Consider the following 17,615-nt stretch of genomic DNA (forward strand, 5'->3'; position numbering starts at 1 on the left):
CATATAGATCAACTTATTCTAAAAAGTCACCTGAAACAATGGTTACTCTGTACGTTTTTATAATCCTGACCAAAGAGCAGTACTTATCATGTTTTATAATACAAGCTGCATTTTATTAGCTTTCTTTCTTTTCTTTATGCAACTATTCCTGTTAAAAGTTTATTTTTGTTATTCACAGAACCAGCTCCAGTCCTGGCCTCATGGGATCGTGATGGTGCAGACTCTGATGAAGCTCGTCTGTCACCACAAGCAGGCCGTCTTATCCGGCACCTTCTTGAAGCAGACAGTGACCCTATGTTATCTCCTCGTTTTTACGCATATGGACATAGTCAGCAATACCTGGATGACACAGAAGTGCCCCCATCTCCTCCTAATTCACATTCATTTATGAGGTATACATTTTTCCTTTTTTCTTTCTGACAAATATTATTTTATACAGGACACCCGAATGTGCTTTCTGAACAAGGCGTTCCAAAACCATGAGCATTAATATGAAATTACTATTGCATTTGTTGCCATATTACCATCCACTCATCTGGAAAAAACTTCCACTGGATTGTGGAACATAGATGCAGACATTTGTGTCCTTTCAAGAACAAGAGCATTACTGAGGTTTAAAACTCCTCTTTAACCCCTTCACGACTGCCATACGGCTATATACGTTCCAACTGCCGATGCCCCGTGCAGTTGCCACATGTATAAACGTTGACAGGCTTGAAGGGGCTTAATGAGGGCAGTGCTGCACTCTCATGTCTGCCGGGCTTTAAGAGCCCTGGACTACACACCCTACTGTAGATAGCGCCACACACAACCCCCTGTAGATTGTGCAAAACCCCCTGCAGATAGCACTACCTAAACTCCATCTATGAGGGGAATCCTCCAGCTTTCTGGCCGGGGATTCTTCTCCTAGAGGGAGCCCCCGCCGTCTCTCCATCCCTGCTGTAAATAGTGCCCCCCCTTTAGATAGCAACCCCCCCTGTAGATGGCGCCACCTAAACTCCCACTAGGACTGGAATCCCTGACATCACTGTCCACTGTCAGGGGCTCTCTCTCTAGCAGCGGAATCCCCGGCCGACACTCTGACAGGGGATGCCGCTACTGGAGAAGTCCCTGGCGTCACTATCCTTATATGGACAGTGACGTCAGCGGCTCTCTCTAGGAGCGGAATCCCCGGTGTCAGATCGCTCTGTGTCGGGGATTCCGCTACTAGAGAAGCCCCTGGTGTCACTGTCCGTATATGGACAGTGAAGTCAGGGGCTACTCCTGGAGCAGAATCCCCATACACAGCGCTGCCGGCGCTGAGGCAGGGGATTCCGCTTTCAAGCCTCCCACACACGAGCGTGTTTGGTCCGTGATATACGGTCCGTATGTCGGCCGCATTTCCTGGACTGAACACACTGCAGGAAGCCGGGCTCATAGCATCATAGTTATCTATGACGCTAGGTGTCACTGCCTCGCTGTGGGACAACTGTCCCGTACTTTAATCATGTTTTCAGTACAGGACAGTAGTATCAGTGAATCATGACAAGTTAATTTAGAGAACACATGACACTGCACTTTATATCACTCCATCTGACTAGTGGTTTTGTTTTACTACCCATTCTACCAATAATATTTTCTATGAAGATAACATAGTTGTATGCTTGAATTTTCAGCGCCTGTTGGTGTGGCTTAAAAGGTTAAACCTATTAATTAGAAGGGCTATCCTTATAGTTTTGACCAAAAAGTTTATTTACACATTTGTTTTGTAATAAATACTGATGCATTCCAAGCTCTATGCCAAATTCAGGGAAGATTGCATAAGATATAGTTGTGATGATTGTATTCGTACATATATGAAACTTCAAAATTTGGATCAAGTGGTGTGGGATGATTGTGCGATGCCTCCTGTTCGTCAACGTTGCTAAATTGACCTAATTTTTACAGGCTAAATGAGGCTCCTACCTGTATGTGTGTGGTTATCCTTTGCTGCTCTTTTAGCAGGAGACGGAGCTCCTCATTGGGTTCACATGAGGAGGATAGAGATGAGGACCTAACTCCAGTTCAGATTACACGCAAGATTCAGAGCCTCAAGAAAAAGATCCGCAAGTTTGAGGACAAGTTTGAGGAAGACCGTAAATACAGAGTAAGCTTTTCAATGCATTATTTTTCTTTTTTTACCCTTTTCTTGCCAAGGACGTATTTCATAAATCCTGACAGCAAGGCACGTATCTGATACGTCCTTGCTACTAATGGCTGTAATTCAGGCTGGATCATAGCTAGAGTTGGAATCTTAGCTAAAACTAATCTGGAGCTAGAGCAGTTTGAAGTGAGAGCGGCGTATACTTGCAGCACTCACATCTACCCATGCTTATAACGGTTATAACTAAGGTTGGATTGTAGCTAGAGCTGCGATCCATGGCTTGATTGAAAGCTAAAATTAGCTTCAAAACCAGTCCCGGACCGCAGCTCTAGCTACGATTCAGTCTGAGTTATGACAGGTTGAAATGGGAGCTGCATATATTTGCAGCTCCCATTTGAGCCTGTGTGGAGGGAGGGGGAGGGGAGTTCTGGCAGTGAGAGGAGGCGACTAAGTGATCATCCTCCTGTTCCTGTATGACTGTAGATGACTCCAGGAGGAGGGATAACTTTTCTACATGTTAATAACTCCCTTATCAATCAGAGAGCACACTTGTCATATATATGGGGTTGCTTTGTTTTTTTTTTTTCTTCCAGAAAAGGAGTGAGAAGATGAGCAGTAGCTCATGTAATCACCCCTCTGGATGTGACGTTTACGAGCGCCCGGATCGCGGCATCCAATAAATCACACCAAGCACTTGCACCAGACACAAACATCAATAAAGTTTGTACATTTTAAACTGTCCCTATCCTGTCCGTATCCGATCTTTAGTGTAAAATCTGCTGACCGCTTCGTTAGCGATTTCCCCATTACACGCCACGGTCATAGCGATAACTATCACTAGAGAAGAATTTCTAATACATGTCTGATGGATGGAAAAGATTGTCAGTCAGAAAATTAATTTTTATCCACTGACGTCACCATAAACGATCGTTTACAACTAGGTCCACTAAAAATATTGTCATTAGTTAATGCCCTATATTAAGTTTAGGGAATTGCAATTATTAAGCTGGGTTAGGTTGTGTTCATATGTTGCGGTCACTTTGTGCTTTTTACAATTAAGTTGTTTTGCTGCATTGAAAAAAGACATGATTTGACTGCGACACGTGAACAAAGCCTTAGAATTGTAGGAGGATGAAAAATTATGTATAGAATCCCCAATACAATTTTCATGCGAAAATAGTTTGGTGCATTAATGTGGTTTTTGTATCTTTTAACACATACACCCATGACCGTAGATGTGTGGTATATATCATCTCCTCACATTTTAGGCTCTGTTCACATCTGCGTTGGGGTCCCGTTCTGACGTTCCGTTGGAGCTTTCCGTCAGAACGGGACCCTGAGCTGACACGCTATTGCTTCCGGCAAAACAACGGGTCCGGTGCACAACAGAGACAAACGGAAACCACGGGCACCAGATCCGTCACCATTGAAATCAATGGTGATGGGAACGGAAACGTCTGGTATGCATTTTATTCACAATGTTGAGTTTTCATTCAATTTTTGCATATAATCACTGTTTGATGCAACGTTGCGTGAAGCTGGATTTGTGTGTAAATTATTACGTTTTATTTTTATACACGGTATGTTGTGCGCTCTCAAAATATTTAGATTTTGGTCGCATAGTGACTGTTTGCCATGTACAGTATATATATATTTTTTTTTAACATTTGTGCTGGACATCCAAATATTATATGTGATATATACATTTTTCACACCTTGATCTATTATTTTTACATTGTTTTTGTCTGTAAACCTCTGCTTGTATGAGTTGTAGGCACAAATGTATGTCATAATAATTTTTTTTTTATATAAAGAATTCATGTTTGTCTCAAAGAAACATGAAGGTAGACATGGCTGCAAAAACCATGTCAAGACAACTGCAATCGTTAGTGCGCTCAGTATTTTATAGGTTGTTACTTTTTTAAAATTTCCAGCTTTTAAAATCAGATTTTTGGTCTCTTCAATTTTAGTGATTTTGTGGAGATATGTGCATGTAGATATAGGCATAAATGGTATATATGCATATATTGAACTTTTTATTTTTAGTATTTGCGGTGTATCTAATTTTTGGCTGGGCTCACAATTTTAGCCACAAATATAAATTTGTGTGCATTTTCTATAAAATATTGCACTTCGATACAAAATTGCATAGAGGTTCCTGTGTGTATAAAGTGTGGATTGTCATTTTATTCAGAAAATCACAGAGTGTACGTTTGAAGTCATACAAAGATTCACAGTCAAATAATGTACAAAATGTATGTGATGTACAAAATGAAAACAAGTTGGTTTATGATGTTTTATAGGCACAATATCCTATTAGATCATAATAGACCAAGTATAATATGATCGTCTTTTTTTTTTTTTTTTTTCGTTCTTGAAAGTAAAAGGCTCCCCGACATGGGAGCAACAGGGATACAAAAAGTAATGAAAGGAAGGTATATAGCGTGATTTACAAAGATTTAGGAAGGCATAGCCTGGTAGCAAGAACAGAGCACAGCAAAAAAAAAATCCTCAATGCATTTCCAATTTGGCCATTCTACCTAATGCAATGTTTTGGTAAAATAATTCTCTCAACCATAATGTTACACCCTGGAAAACCTGGGTATTTTATGTTGTATGCAAACATCATACATATCTTCAAGTAATTTTTTTTCTTAGCCGTCCCATCGAGACAAGGCTACAAATCCTGAGGTTCTGAAATGGATGAATGAGCTGACCAAGTCCCGGAAGCAGCTTAAAGGTAATTAGAAAATGCTAGATGGTGAAACGACCGTATTATAGAACTCACTATTGTGATTGTTTCGTATTTATAAGCCGCCTAGCCCTGAAGCTTAAGTACGGTAACATAAATGCTCTTATAGGTCAACGTGGGAAGTTTCTTCAACAGTTTCTCACAAAATTAAACATTTCTTGAAAAATGTATACATTTAAAACATTACTTAGACCAGACTATGTTATATGTATATGCTTCACAGTATAAGGGCCTGTTCACATCACCGTTGGGTTCCGTTTTGGGTTTGTGTTCATCCATTCCATCAGAGGAACAGATGAACAGAAAGCCGAATGGAAACTACCGCTTGCATTACCATTGATTTCAATGGTAATGCTTCCATTGCAGTTGGTTTCCGTTCCGTTAAGTTTCTGGTTTTTTTAACGGAAACAATAGTGTAGTCAACCTACGCTATTGTTTCCGTGAATAAAACGAAAGTGAAGCATTACCATTGAAATTAATGGTAATGCAAACTGAAACTATAGTTTCCGTTCGGCTTTCCGTTCATCTGTTCCTCTGATGGAATGGATGAATGGATGAATGGAAACCCCAAACGGAACTAGACGGTGATGAACAGGCCCTAACTTTCTTGGACAGATTTTTTTTTTTTAGGTTACATTCCAGTATTTTGATTTGCTGTTACTATCTCCTGTTTGTCTGTGCTTGTGTTTAAAAAGCAGTGTATTCTAATAAAATGTAAATGATTTTATATTACCTAGAGTCAAAAATTAAGATTTCTGAGGAAGCCCTAGTTCCTCAAATGCGACAGAGGAGTAATACACTTCCAAAAAGTTTTGGGTCCCAGCTTGAGAGGGAGGAAGACCGGAAGGAGGCAGAAAAAGTAGCTAAACCTTCTATAGAAGCCACAATGGAAACCATCCAAAAGAAGTTACAGGAAAAAAGATCTGAGGTCAATCGACCAGAAGACATTAAGGTAACAAAAAAAAAAAGTTTCTTATATGTATTTATAACTCTCCAGAAAATATTTTCCCTTGCACTTGTTGTTATACATGTGTGGGATCTTTATGGATTCCAAGCAAGCTTGCTTTAGTATTCAGTCATCTATATAATGATGTCATTTACTAAACCCGAAAAAGAATTCTATGACCTTAGGGTACCTAAGAACAAAACATAGATATACATCTTAATTTATTTATTCAATGCCTCACCTATAAATGTGCTGGGGCTTTTTATACAGATATTTTAGAAAAAAAATTTCCAGTCAGTTAAGCATTGCTTAAAATCATTAACCAAAATAGCACCTACACTGAAACAAGTTAATTTGTGTGTAGTCCTGTGCACTACATAATATTATAACCATGTGTGCCGGTTTGCAGGATATGGCCAGAGATCAGATTGCATCAGAGAAAGTATGTCTTCAGAAAGCTTTGCTTTACTATGAAAGTATTCATGGTAGACCGGTATGTATTCTTTCTTTCTTTTTCTGTGGGCCTTTATTGTTGTGCGGATCATTTGATTGCATGTATTTTACCTTTAAAACTGCTAGTAACATTATGTTTAATGTTGTTGTTCTGTTGTAGCACAGGGCTCTCAAATCTATATTCACCTGGTCCTTGGATGCACATACCTGGACTATTATAGCTATTAAACCACTGTAAAAAAAACCAAAAAACTATAGCACTTTGTCTCTATGTTGTGCTACATGGTAAATGTTGTTTTGTTTTGATATTGAAAAATGTAATAAAAACCGTTTAAAAAAAAATATAAATCTATATACAGCCATGGTAGTGTTGTAGCAAATACAGTAGGTACAGTATACAGTATACATTTTATACAGCAGATTTGTCAAAAGCTATAGAGTCACGGTTGATCGTCTCGGAGCGTGGTCATTGCTACGTGAGCTACTTTTGACAGTATTAATGTTTGTGTTTTTATTGAATTTACCTCATCTGTAGTTGGCAGCAAAGAGCAGTCAGTCTCATTTGACAGCTCCTTGAGATTTCCTCCTTCTGAGCTGGAAGACTCTACTGTGAGGAGGAGACTGTGAGTGTCAAGCTATGTGTACAGCGGAGATCTGTGCTGCTGTCTTAGGCTACCAGGTAGCGCAGCCAAAGTTGGCGTGTAGCCCGGCCTGCATCGCAGGTAATGAAAGTCAATGTAGTCGCTTCATGACGCGCAAGTTGCTTAGACTCCACAGTCGCAACGAATTTAAACCTCCTGGACTTTTTGCGACTGGTGTCATTATCGCGGACACTTGCTGATCACAAAGCAACCACATTCACTTACATCACTGCGTGACACAGCCATGTTTTGACGTGCAAAGCCAACCTGTGTCGCGGCCAAAGACGCCGTGTAGCCCCATCCTTATGGATTCCTGTGAATTATGGAGCAGCAGCAGGGAGAAGAGGAGGCTAGAAGAAGCAGCAGCAGAGGTACATGCTTTCACTTTCTCCTGCTGCTGGCTCTGTGTGTACCTAATAAGAGACTCAGATTAACACTTTACAAGTAGCTGTCTCCTCCTCTTGCTGGGAAAATGTATTATATGGCTAATAAAATGACAATATTTAGTATGAAGTAAAGTTCAGGCTTCTGGCTAGAGGTGAGGAAATATTTGCATTTCGCTGAGGCGTTGGGGAATTAATTTTCAAGGTTTGAGATTTACTTTTGAATTTTTAGAAAAAAAATAGGGGAATTGATTCTCCCATTGTATTCTATGGGCTATCAAATTTACCAAACATAGAAACTGGCGAATTGATTCGGTCACCCCTAATCCTAACTCTGAGATCTGAGCGCAAGGCTCCGAGTTTCCATTAAGATACAATAAAGAATCGGCTCCGCCCCCTTTCAGTTGGTACCTCCCAGAGAAGAAGAGAATCTCATGAGATTTGACTCTCACTGCTGAAATCAAAGTAGAAACTGTCTCTATACTGAGGGAAAGACGCTGTCCTGCTAATAAGATATGTATAGGAAAGAATTCTTATTTTATCTACTGTCACCTTTTTGTGTCTTTCTCAGAAATAATAGCTCCTCTTTAAATAAAGGTTAAAACAATGAGAATACCAAGCGCTCCCTCTACAGCCCCTGAATCTAGTCCTTTAGAAAGGGACGTGCAAGTGGTGCTTCAAGAGGAGAGTCCTGTTTATAAGGGACTCTTCCTTAATCTGTTTTGTCAAATGCTCTTGCGGCAACGGTTTAGGGGGAAGCTGTGTATTGGCAGGTGTCTCCTCCTGAGGCATGTCCTGCATATCCTTTACAGAATGATAGTAAAAGCATTTATTCTGCAACCCTAAACTAAGATTTTAACTGTTTACCGTCATCTTATAGATGACCTTAGTTAAAGCACCACTATCTAATAACAATGATACATTTCTTTTACATGCTTTCTTAATGTAATAGATTCAAAACTTTTAATTTAAAATAGCTTTTTTCTTTCCCCAGTTTTGGCACTAGCTGTTTGTGGAAAGTACTACGTTTTTTTTTTTTAAATTAAACTCAGTTGAGCCAAAAATTAGGAGGCCAAGGAGTATAAAGTATTGTAAGCCTATTAATTTGGAACCCATTATGAATCAAAGCTTTTGCTTTCTGGGGAATTAAAAGAAGCTGCAGGAGACCTAAAAACAGTTATTAATTTATAGGCTACGTGTCACTAGCCATGTATCCTGGGCAAATTTGGTGTGGACTGACCTAAAGCAAAGTTCATGACATTACTGGATGTAACTTCTTATATCAACTGTAATGTTCATGTAACTTATGCTAGAAAGTTAAAAAAAATGCAGTTTATAAAAAAAAAAAAGTTATCATTTCCTTTTAAGAAATTGGTCTCTTCCCAGCGTGATAATGGGAGCTATATAGTGATATTCAGCTGCTAATGTACATAAAGTAGACTTTGTGTGTGTGTAGGGTACACAGACAGGCTTGACATTCACAATCTCCTCCAACATAATGTGGTTGAACCCTAATCTTCCTGAACTTTATAAATAACATCATTTGATTGTGCGACTGAATCTCCTGTTCCAAAGTTAATATTTTTAGTACCTAATGTACTTCATTCCTTCAGCATGTCCCTATGAGCACAGTGATGGGAGAGTTGTCATAGGGTTAAAGGAGCAGAACCCTTGCATGCATCTAGCCTGTAACTTCAATCAGTGATAATGTAGTTGGGGAGTTAAAGGGGTTGTCCGAGAGTTCATACCACCGATAACAATGTTTACAGTGCAAATATATCGTTTATTTCAATGACCTTCTCCTTCATTCACACATTTCTGCATTATTGGTGCATTCGCTGGAAAATAAGCCAATCGTGTAAACGGACCTCAAGCTGTTATTTTGGTCACATTTAAGAAGTGTGAGAAATGGACCTTCATACAGCACTTTTGAGTGTTTTCAGTTCCAACATACAATTCTTATCATTGTGATGCATAGACAGCAAAGTTGTGTTTATGTTGACCTTTGTATCACATGTGCATTGTGATTCTTTGCGATAAAATAAAGCAATAAGTTTACCTACAACAAGTTAAAACTCTTGATACAGCACATCATTCGCTTTTAAGAGCTTCAAAAGCACATGTTACTATCCATAGGCAAAGTGTGCTAAAGATCTCGTTGTAAAAGGCCAGGAGAAGGCTACAGATTATCTCTTTCCTTTTTCACGGTGTTTGGTTATGGAAAAAGCCTATAGTAGGTGAAAGCCTCAGTCACACTCGTATTAACATTTCAACCTGTTTTTATTTGACAGATAACGAAGAGTGAGAGACACGTGATGAAACCACTTTATGATCGATACAGATTGTTCAAGCAGATCCTCTATCGAGCAAACACAATACCCGTCATTGTAAGTGGAGTTTCCTGTTTACATGTCTTATTTATGGAGCTGCTGACATCGGACATTCCCTTGTTCAGAGCATTCATTTCGAGCTGCTTTTTTCGACCATGAGAAAGTGGACTCTTGGCAGAGAAAGTAGTACTGTAGTCACAAACGTGTTATTAGTTGAAGTTGTGCTGAATAACTGGATGGTAAATGTAAGCACAATATGAAAATAGATAAGGGATTATCATTTTGCTTAAAACATTATACAATATTTCTTTGTGTATTCCTTAAAGCGTGACTAAACTTTTAAAAACTTTTCACATGTCATTGTGGTATGTCAAAAGTTTGATTGGTGAGGGTCCAAGCACGGAGACCCCCACCGATCGCTAAAACGAAGCGGCGTGAGCGCTGTGCTGCTTTTGTTTCTGATTGGCTTTCTCCGGAAACACCAGTCGCTTGGCTTTCCAAAGAAAGCCAATTCAGAAACAAAGCTGCACAGCGCTCACCTGAGTGCTTCTCCCGCTTCGTCTTTTCGATCAGTGGAGGTCTGTGCTTGGACCCCCACCGATCAAAACTTGTGACATGTCAAACGTTTTTAAACGTTTAGTTACCCTTTAAAGTCTATAGACACCATTGACATGGGACAATGATTTTGATATATGTTCGTGCAACTTTAGTTTGTTTTTTTTAACTCCAGGTAACCACTAAGTTTCAGGCTGCAATCTTCATTCCTTAATTTATTTTTAGACCCCTAATATGTAGTTTGCAACCTGCTGCTAGTTTTAGACTTGTTTTACGTAGGCATGTTCATCTCAGTAATACATGCTGTATGTGAGCTCTGTGAATCCAGGATGCCACACCTTCACTAGTTCTCACGTATCCGCACAGCTTCGTTCCTTTGTTTATTTTTCTTCTAATGAAGCCCGGTATAATTTCCTCTCTACTGCGCATACTCTAAGGCCACGTTCACACTACCGTTGCCTCCCGTTTAGGTCTCTTCCGTCAGAGGAAGAGATGACCGAAAATACAAACGGAAAGCATCAGTTCCGTTAAAAGAATTACCATTGAAATCAATGGTAATTCAAACAGAAGAGATGCTTTCCGTTTGGATTTTCGGTCATCTCTTCCTCTGACGGAAGAGACCTAAACGGGAGACAACGGTAGTGTGAACTTAGCCTAACACTGATGCCAAGGGAGTGTGTGATTTTCTCCTCCTTCCACCTCCTGCACAGTCTGTGTGAGTGCTACATAGCCTGTGTGATTTACTCCCTCTAACACTAAGGGTATGTTCACACGCTTAACAAAAAAACGTCTGAAAATACGGAGCTGTTTTCAAGGGAAAACAGCTCCTGATTTTCAGCCTTTTTTTCAGCAACTCGTGTTTTTCGCGGCCGTTTTCGGAGCTGTTTTTCTATGGAGTAAATGGTGTCAATGAAAAACAGCTCCAAATACGGCTGAAGAAGTGACATGCACTTCTTTTTCGCAGGCGGTTTTTTACGTGGCCGTTTTTCAAAACGGCTGCGTAATAAAACGCTCCATCGGAGCAGAATGCCGTTTTTCCCATTGAAATCAATAGGCAGATGTTTGGAGGCGTTCTGCTTCCGAAAATAAGCTGTGTGAACATATCCTAAGAGAAGGGAGGGGGAGAGCAGAGAGAGCAGATGAATTCAGCCGACAGAAGTAGTGTGCTGTCGGATCGATGTCAGAAACTGCAGGACAACCAAGCTAGGTGAAGAACTTACACAGACTACAGCAGCAAAATAGTAGACTATGTTTAATGAAGATTATTTAGAAAGTTGATTCATTTTTATTTTTAACCCCTTCCCGACATTTGACGTAGCCGGGTAGGGGAAGTATGGAGTGGGCCCGCTTCATACAATGGGGGTGTCGGCTGTATGTTACAGCCAACACTTCACAGTAAGGCTGGATTCACACGAGCATGTTCGTTCCGTAAAGGACGGAACGTATTTTTGCCGCATGTCCCGGACCGAACCCACTGCAGGGAGCCGGGCTCCTAGCATCATAGTTATGTACGACGCTAGGAGTCTCTGCCTCTCCATGGAACTACTGTCCTGTACTAGCAGGATCGCGCTCGAGTGCCACCCCCTCGTTTAACCCGTTAAATGCAGCGGTCAATAATGAGCTCATCGCGCCCCCCCTCTAACTCTGCCTCAGTTACTTATATAGCGCCAACATATTACGCAGCGGTCCTCTTTTACTGTCCCCATTGGGGCTCATAATCTAAATTCCCTATTGGTATGTTTTGGGGGTGTGGGAGGAAACTGGAGTACCTGGAGGAAACCCACGCAAACACAGGGATAACATACAAACTCAATGCAGATGTTGTCCTTGGTTGGATTTGAACCCAGGACTTCAGCGCTGCAAGGCATCAGTGCTAACCACTGAGCCACCGTTAATAGAAGCCTGTCAAGAAGACTATATACTGCAATATATTAGTATTGCAGTATATAGTGCAAATGATCCAATGATCGCTGGTTGAAGTCCCCTAGGCGGACTAATAAAAAAAATGAAAAATTTGTAAAATAAAGGGGTTTTTTTTCTATAAAAAAATAAATAAATGTTCAAGCGATAACTTCCCAATTTCCCCATAAAGCATTGTAAAAAAATAAACGTAATTGGTATCGCCGCATTCGTAAAAGTCTGAACTACTACAATATATCATTATTTAACCCGCACGGTGTACGCCGTAAGAAAAAAAAACTGTAAACGGCAGAATCGCTATTTTTTGGTCACTTCATCTCCCACAAAAAATTTGATCAAAACCTTGGATGTACCCCAAAATGGCAGCATTAAAAACTACAGTTTATCCTGCGAAAAAATAAGCCCTGATACCACTTAATCGATGTAAAAATAAAAAAGTTATGGCTCTCAATTTGGCCACACAAAATACATTTTATTTTTTTCCTTGTAAAAGTAGTAAAACATAGAAAAAACAATATATATTTGGTATCGCCGTAATCGTATTGACCCACAGAATAAAGTTAACATGTTGTTTTAATTGCACTTTTAATTCCGTAAAAACTAAGCGCAAAAAACAATGAAGGAATCGTTTTTTTCCAGTTTCTACCCCACAAATAATTTTTTCCCCGTTTCCTAGTACATTATATGGCACAATAAATAGCGCTATTAAAACTAAATCTCGTCCTGCAAATATCAAGCCCTCATAGGACTATATTGGAAAGTGGGGAGAAAAAAAATAAAATGAAAATTGTTTACGACGGGAAGGGGTTAATAAACAATACAAGTAATGTCACTGCAAATGTGTCCATAGCCTTTAAAGGAGAACTACGTGAAAGAAATTATAGAATGCTCCACTCCACAATAGTGGAGTATTGTACTGTGTTAGCCATCCGAAGAGGCAGAAAATGTAGATATGAGATACCTTTTTATTTTGGCTAGCTGAGTGGATCAGAGATGTAAGCTTTCGATACAACTCAGGTCTCATTCCGGTGGCAGTATCTAGGTCAGTATTTTGCTTTAGTGTTGGTCAGCCAAAACCAGGACTGGGCCAATAACATGGAAGAGGTATAAATCCTTCCATTTTACTTCTTCCCTGTGTAGATTCCACTCCTTGTGGAATACTCCTTCAAATACTAATGCGGAAAAAAAAATACTGGCCTTAATACTACAGTGTGAATGAGGCCTCGGGCATTGTTTGGCACCATACTATGCCACACAATACCTGAGGAAAAGACCTAAGTTGTCTTGAAAACTTGAATCTTTATCACCATATACCCAAAGCCTTTAGGCTACAGTACTGAAATTCTGGTGACAAAATATACACCAAGTTCTATCCGTTGCAGTGTTCTAAAGACCTTGCATGGAAGCAAATCAACGTCTTCATCCTATTTTGCGTGAATAGTGTCAATTGTGTGTGAATATGTGTGTGTTTACATTGATGTGAATAGTGATTTGGATCCACACACATACATGATTAAAATGTACTTGGCAAAAATCTGAAATTAATATGTCATTAGAATCTGTCAGTAGTGCAGCCTCAGGCATTAGGTCTTGATGACGTATATCGGCAAAGAAATCAGATTTTAAAACCTTTCTTCATACTTTTTTAATGTAATGAAGGGTGCTTTAATAAGGTTTTTATAATAGATTTTCTTAACGTCCACCATACACGAGATAGCTATCGACAGACAGTACTTTCATTTACCATTTGTTACCCCTTTTATCACTGCAATTAACATTTCCATTAAGCTTGGTCATCCAACAGGGTTTATCAGACTTCTGCAAAAAAAACTATAATAACAGTAGCAAATGTTAAAAAAAAAACAATACTACCTACCCAATCCCAGACGCTCTAGCGGTCCCCCCGTCTTGCAAACAAGCGGCTGGCAAATGACCATTGCAGCCAAACCGTAATCTCAGTGGTCACATGCCGCATTACTGGCATCACCACTCAGTGATGGGAACCATGATACTATGATTTAATGTTAATCTTGAAGGAGGACCAATACATCCGGAGGACCAATACGAAAATAAAAAAAGGCCAATCTGCTTGCTTTCTGAAAACATTTGGCAACTCCTCTTATACATTAGGTCAACAGTGGATCCCTCTGGAAATGGCCAACAGAGAACTGAGGTGTTTGTGTGTTTTAATTGTGAAACAATGAACTTCCAGGTATAGAACAATCTGTTCTCTAAAGCATAGCTATACCGCCGCTGGTGAGCGCTCTATATTGCTCCATACATAAGGTGATGTAGGCTGAAGAAGTATGACAAAATTGAAACATGCCATTTAAAGTGCCAAACACTTTGACTGTGACTGCTAGCCTGTAGCTGAAGAGTGGTTTATGAACGTGGGGTTAAAGACCATTCTCTTTTTTTTTTTTCATACACATAATTTATAGTATATTTACACTAGTAGCGCAGCAGTTCTTCACTTAAAATATCAATGTGTCTGTCACTCCATAATCATCCTAGCCAGATAATGGGAGCTGTATCAATATTGTCATAAGATACATCCGTTTATAAGTTGACGAAAATAGAGCAAATTGATACATGTGACATTATAAATGTCTGACTTTTCTAGTGAATTGGTGTAAAATGTTAAAAAAACAAAACGCAAAAACACATACAAACAGTATACTGGCTGCACGTTCTGTTCTCCCGTTTGTTTGGAATATTTCCAGTAGTAAATTTCCCCTAGTTTTTTCAGATTTAATGCATGAATGTTCATTGATTTTTAATTTACATTATTTATTTTTTTAGTTTGCTGAAGACTTTGGTTTTGTTGCATGTTATTTTGTCAAATATTTTGTCAAATATTTTCCTGTCGTAAGTTTAGTTGATGCTGAAGAAGTACCGCAGATCATTTTCTAATTTTAAAGGTGTCAATTTGTTGAGATTATTTTATTGGGCAAATTTGATATCCTTACAATTTTCAGTACGTCCTAACCACAATATAGTAAAACAGTGATTGATATTGGGTAGCACGTGGGGTCCTTGTCCAGCTGCACTGTTTCATGAGACCATATGTAACCAAATTTGTTACATCCAGCCATTCAACGGTTATACATTAGAACCAGGGGCGTAGCTAAAGGCTCATGGGCCCCGAAGCAAAAGTTCTTATTTGCCCCCCTTCCCCCTCGCAAACTTCTCAAGGCCGACAGGCCGCAGCTTTCAGTTGCATCGCTGGGTTTCCTAAGTGACCCAACAATGCAGCACTAACAGCCAGGGGCATCACTAAGGTATGAAAATGTCAGGGGAAATAGCCCCAACACATATGTCCCCCCCAAGAAAATGTGTGTGTATATATATATATATATATATATATATATATATATATATATATATATATATATATATATAGGAGTCCGCATATCTATAGCTCTACGACCCTATAAACTATGGATAGGATTAGATACACAGCTCCGCAGACAGTATCACACATGATAGGATTACATACAGGGCCCAGCAGACAGTATCACACATGATAGGATTAGATACAGGGCCCAGCTCGCTGACATTGCAGCTCCAAGCGCTGGACCCAGGAAAGGTAAGAATAATAATTGTTTTGCTTCTTTATGTGTTACTAATTATTTTTGTGTTAGTATTATTTTACAGGTTCGGTCTTTGGACTATGTCGGATTTGAGGACTACTTCAATGACATCGTTTTTTTTATTCTCAATAAAATGGTTAATGATGGTTGTGTGGATTTTTTATTTAAATAAAATATTTTTTCTATGTCCTTGTATTTTTTAAAACTTTATTATTACCACCTTAGTAATAGCTGCTGGCCGATTGACATTACTAAGGCGGGGCTTAATGTTATGCCGTTGCAGCGGCTAACACTAACCTCTATTATTACCCTGGTACCCACCGCCACCAGGGGTACTGGGAGGAGCTGAATCTGTAGTGATGGTTGAGCACTGGGGCAGCCGCAGGCTGGTAGTATTAGGCTGGGAAGGCCAAAAACAGTGGCCCATCCCACCATGGTAATGCTAGGCTGCTGCTGCTGCTGTGTTATATCTGGCTGGTTATGAAAATTGGAGGGACCCCACATCATTCTTTCCAATTATTATTTTTTTGTTTTTTAAATGATGCAGGGTTTTCATAACCAGCCAGATACAATAAAGCAGCAGGCTAGCATTACGCGTGGGGGGCGCTGTTTCTGGCCTTTCCCAGCCTAATAGTACCAGCCCGTGGCTGCCCCCGTATCCGACCATCACTACAGATGGTCAAGTACTGGATCGTTCCCGGCACCCCTGGTGGCTGTGGGTACCAGGGTAATAATGGGGGTTAGTGTTAGCCTCTGCACCGGCTAACACTAAACCCTGCCTTAGTAATGGACGCTATAAGTCCATAGAAAAACCTAAAGCACTCTACGAACACTTGAGATATTGATTTTCAAAATTGCTTTATTTTATTCCAAATAATGTTTTTTTGGACAAGCGATTTTCTAGGACGTTTCGGCCTATCCAAGGCCTTTATCACAATTGCTGTATATAATTTGAATGAAGATTGATGTAAAGGCGTCTACCAGACGCTCCAAGGGGATTAGTGTCACTCAAGTGTTCTTAGAGTGCTTTAGGTTTTTCTATGGACTTATGGTGTGGGTTTCCAAACCCGAACCTATATAGCACCAACACAAAGTCACTTTGGAGTGCATCCTTACATATTTTGTTTGTTAGTATTGGACGCTGTCAGTCAGTCAGCAGCCATTACTAAGGCGATAGTAATAAAGTTTAAAAAAAAAACAAAGACATAGGAAAAATATTTTATTGAAATAAAAAACCCCACACAACCCTCATTAACCATTTTATTGACAATAATTTTTAAAAAAGCCGTCATCAAAGTAGTCCTCGAATCTGACGTAGTTCAACAATCGAACCTGTAAAAAAAAAAAAACACAAAAAAACGATTAGTAACACATGTGGTAGACTTAGATACAGGGCCCATGTGTGATGCTGTGTGTTGGACCCTGTATCTAAGCCTACCACAAGGTAGGCTTAGATACAGGGTCCAGCAGACAGTAATCTTATACAGTATAAGATTATGGTCTGCTAGAGCCTTGTATCTAAGCCTACCATGTGGTAGGCTTAGATACAGGGTCCAATAGACAGTATCACATATGGGCCCTGTATCTAAGCTTACCATGTGGTTATGTAAGATGCTTAGATACAGGGCCCCAGCAGACACTAATCTTATACTGTATAAGATTACGGTCTGCTGGGGCCCTGTATATAAGCCTAACATGTGGTAGGCTTATATACAGGGCCCATCAGACCGGATTACACATGGGCCCTGTGTCTAAGCCTACCATGTGATTGGCTTAGATACAGGGCCCAGCAGACAGCATCACACAATCTGTGATCCTGTCTGATGGGCCCTCTAAGCCTGCTACATCGTAGGCTTAAAGGGGTTGTCCAGTCCCTAAACATTGATGGCCTATCCTCCGGATAGGCCATCAATAGCTGAT

At 39.8% G+C, this 17,615-nt stretch overlaps 1 protein-coding gene across 6 annotated transcripts in view; it reads left to right on the top strand.

Moving 5' to 3' along the window:
• Positions 1-17,615, top strand: part of FAM13A (family with sequence similarity 13 member A) — a 303,023-nt gene that overhangs the window by 269,464 nt on the left and 15,944 nt on the right. For all 6 annotated transcript variants that reach the window (XM_075860670.1, XM_075860672.1, XM_075860669.1 and 3 more), the window contains 6 exons: positions 179-392; positions 1,981-2,125; positions 4,781-4,862; positions 5,612-5,826; positions 6,230-6,313; positions 9,589-9,684. In XM_075860670.1, the coding sequence (XP_075716785.1) occupies positions 179-392; positions 1,981-2,125; positions 4,781-4,862; positions 5,612-5,826; positions 6,230-6,313; positions 9,589-9,684 (836 nt within the window). The remainder of the gene's footprint in view (positions 1-178; positions 393-1,980; positions 2,126-4,780; positions 4,863-5,611; positions 5,827-6,229; positions 6,314-9,588; positions 9,685-17,615) is intronic.

This window comes from Rhinoderma darwinii, chromosome 1, assembly GCF_050947455.1.
Source record: "Rhinoderma darwinii isolate aRhiDar2 chromosome 1, aRhiDar2.hap1, whole genome shotgun sequence".
Classification (NCBI taxonomy): Eukaryota; Metazoa; Chordata; class Amphibia; order Anura; family Rhinodermatidae; genus Rhinoderma; species Rhinoderma darwinii.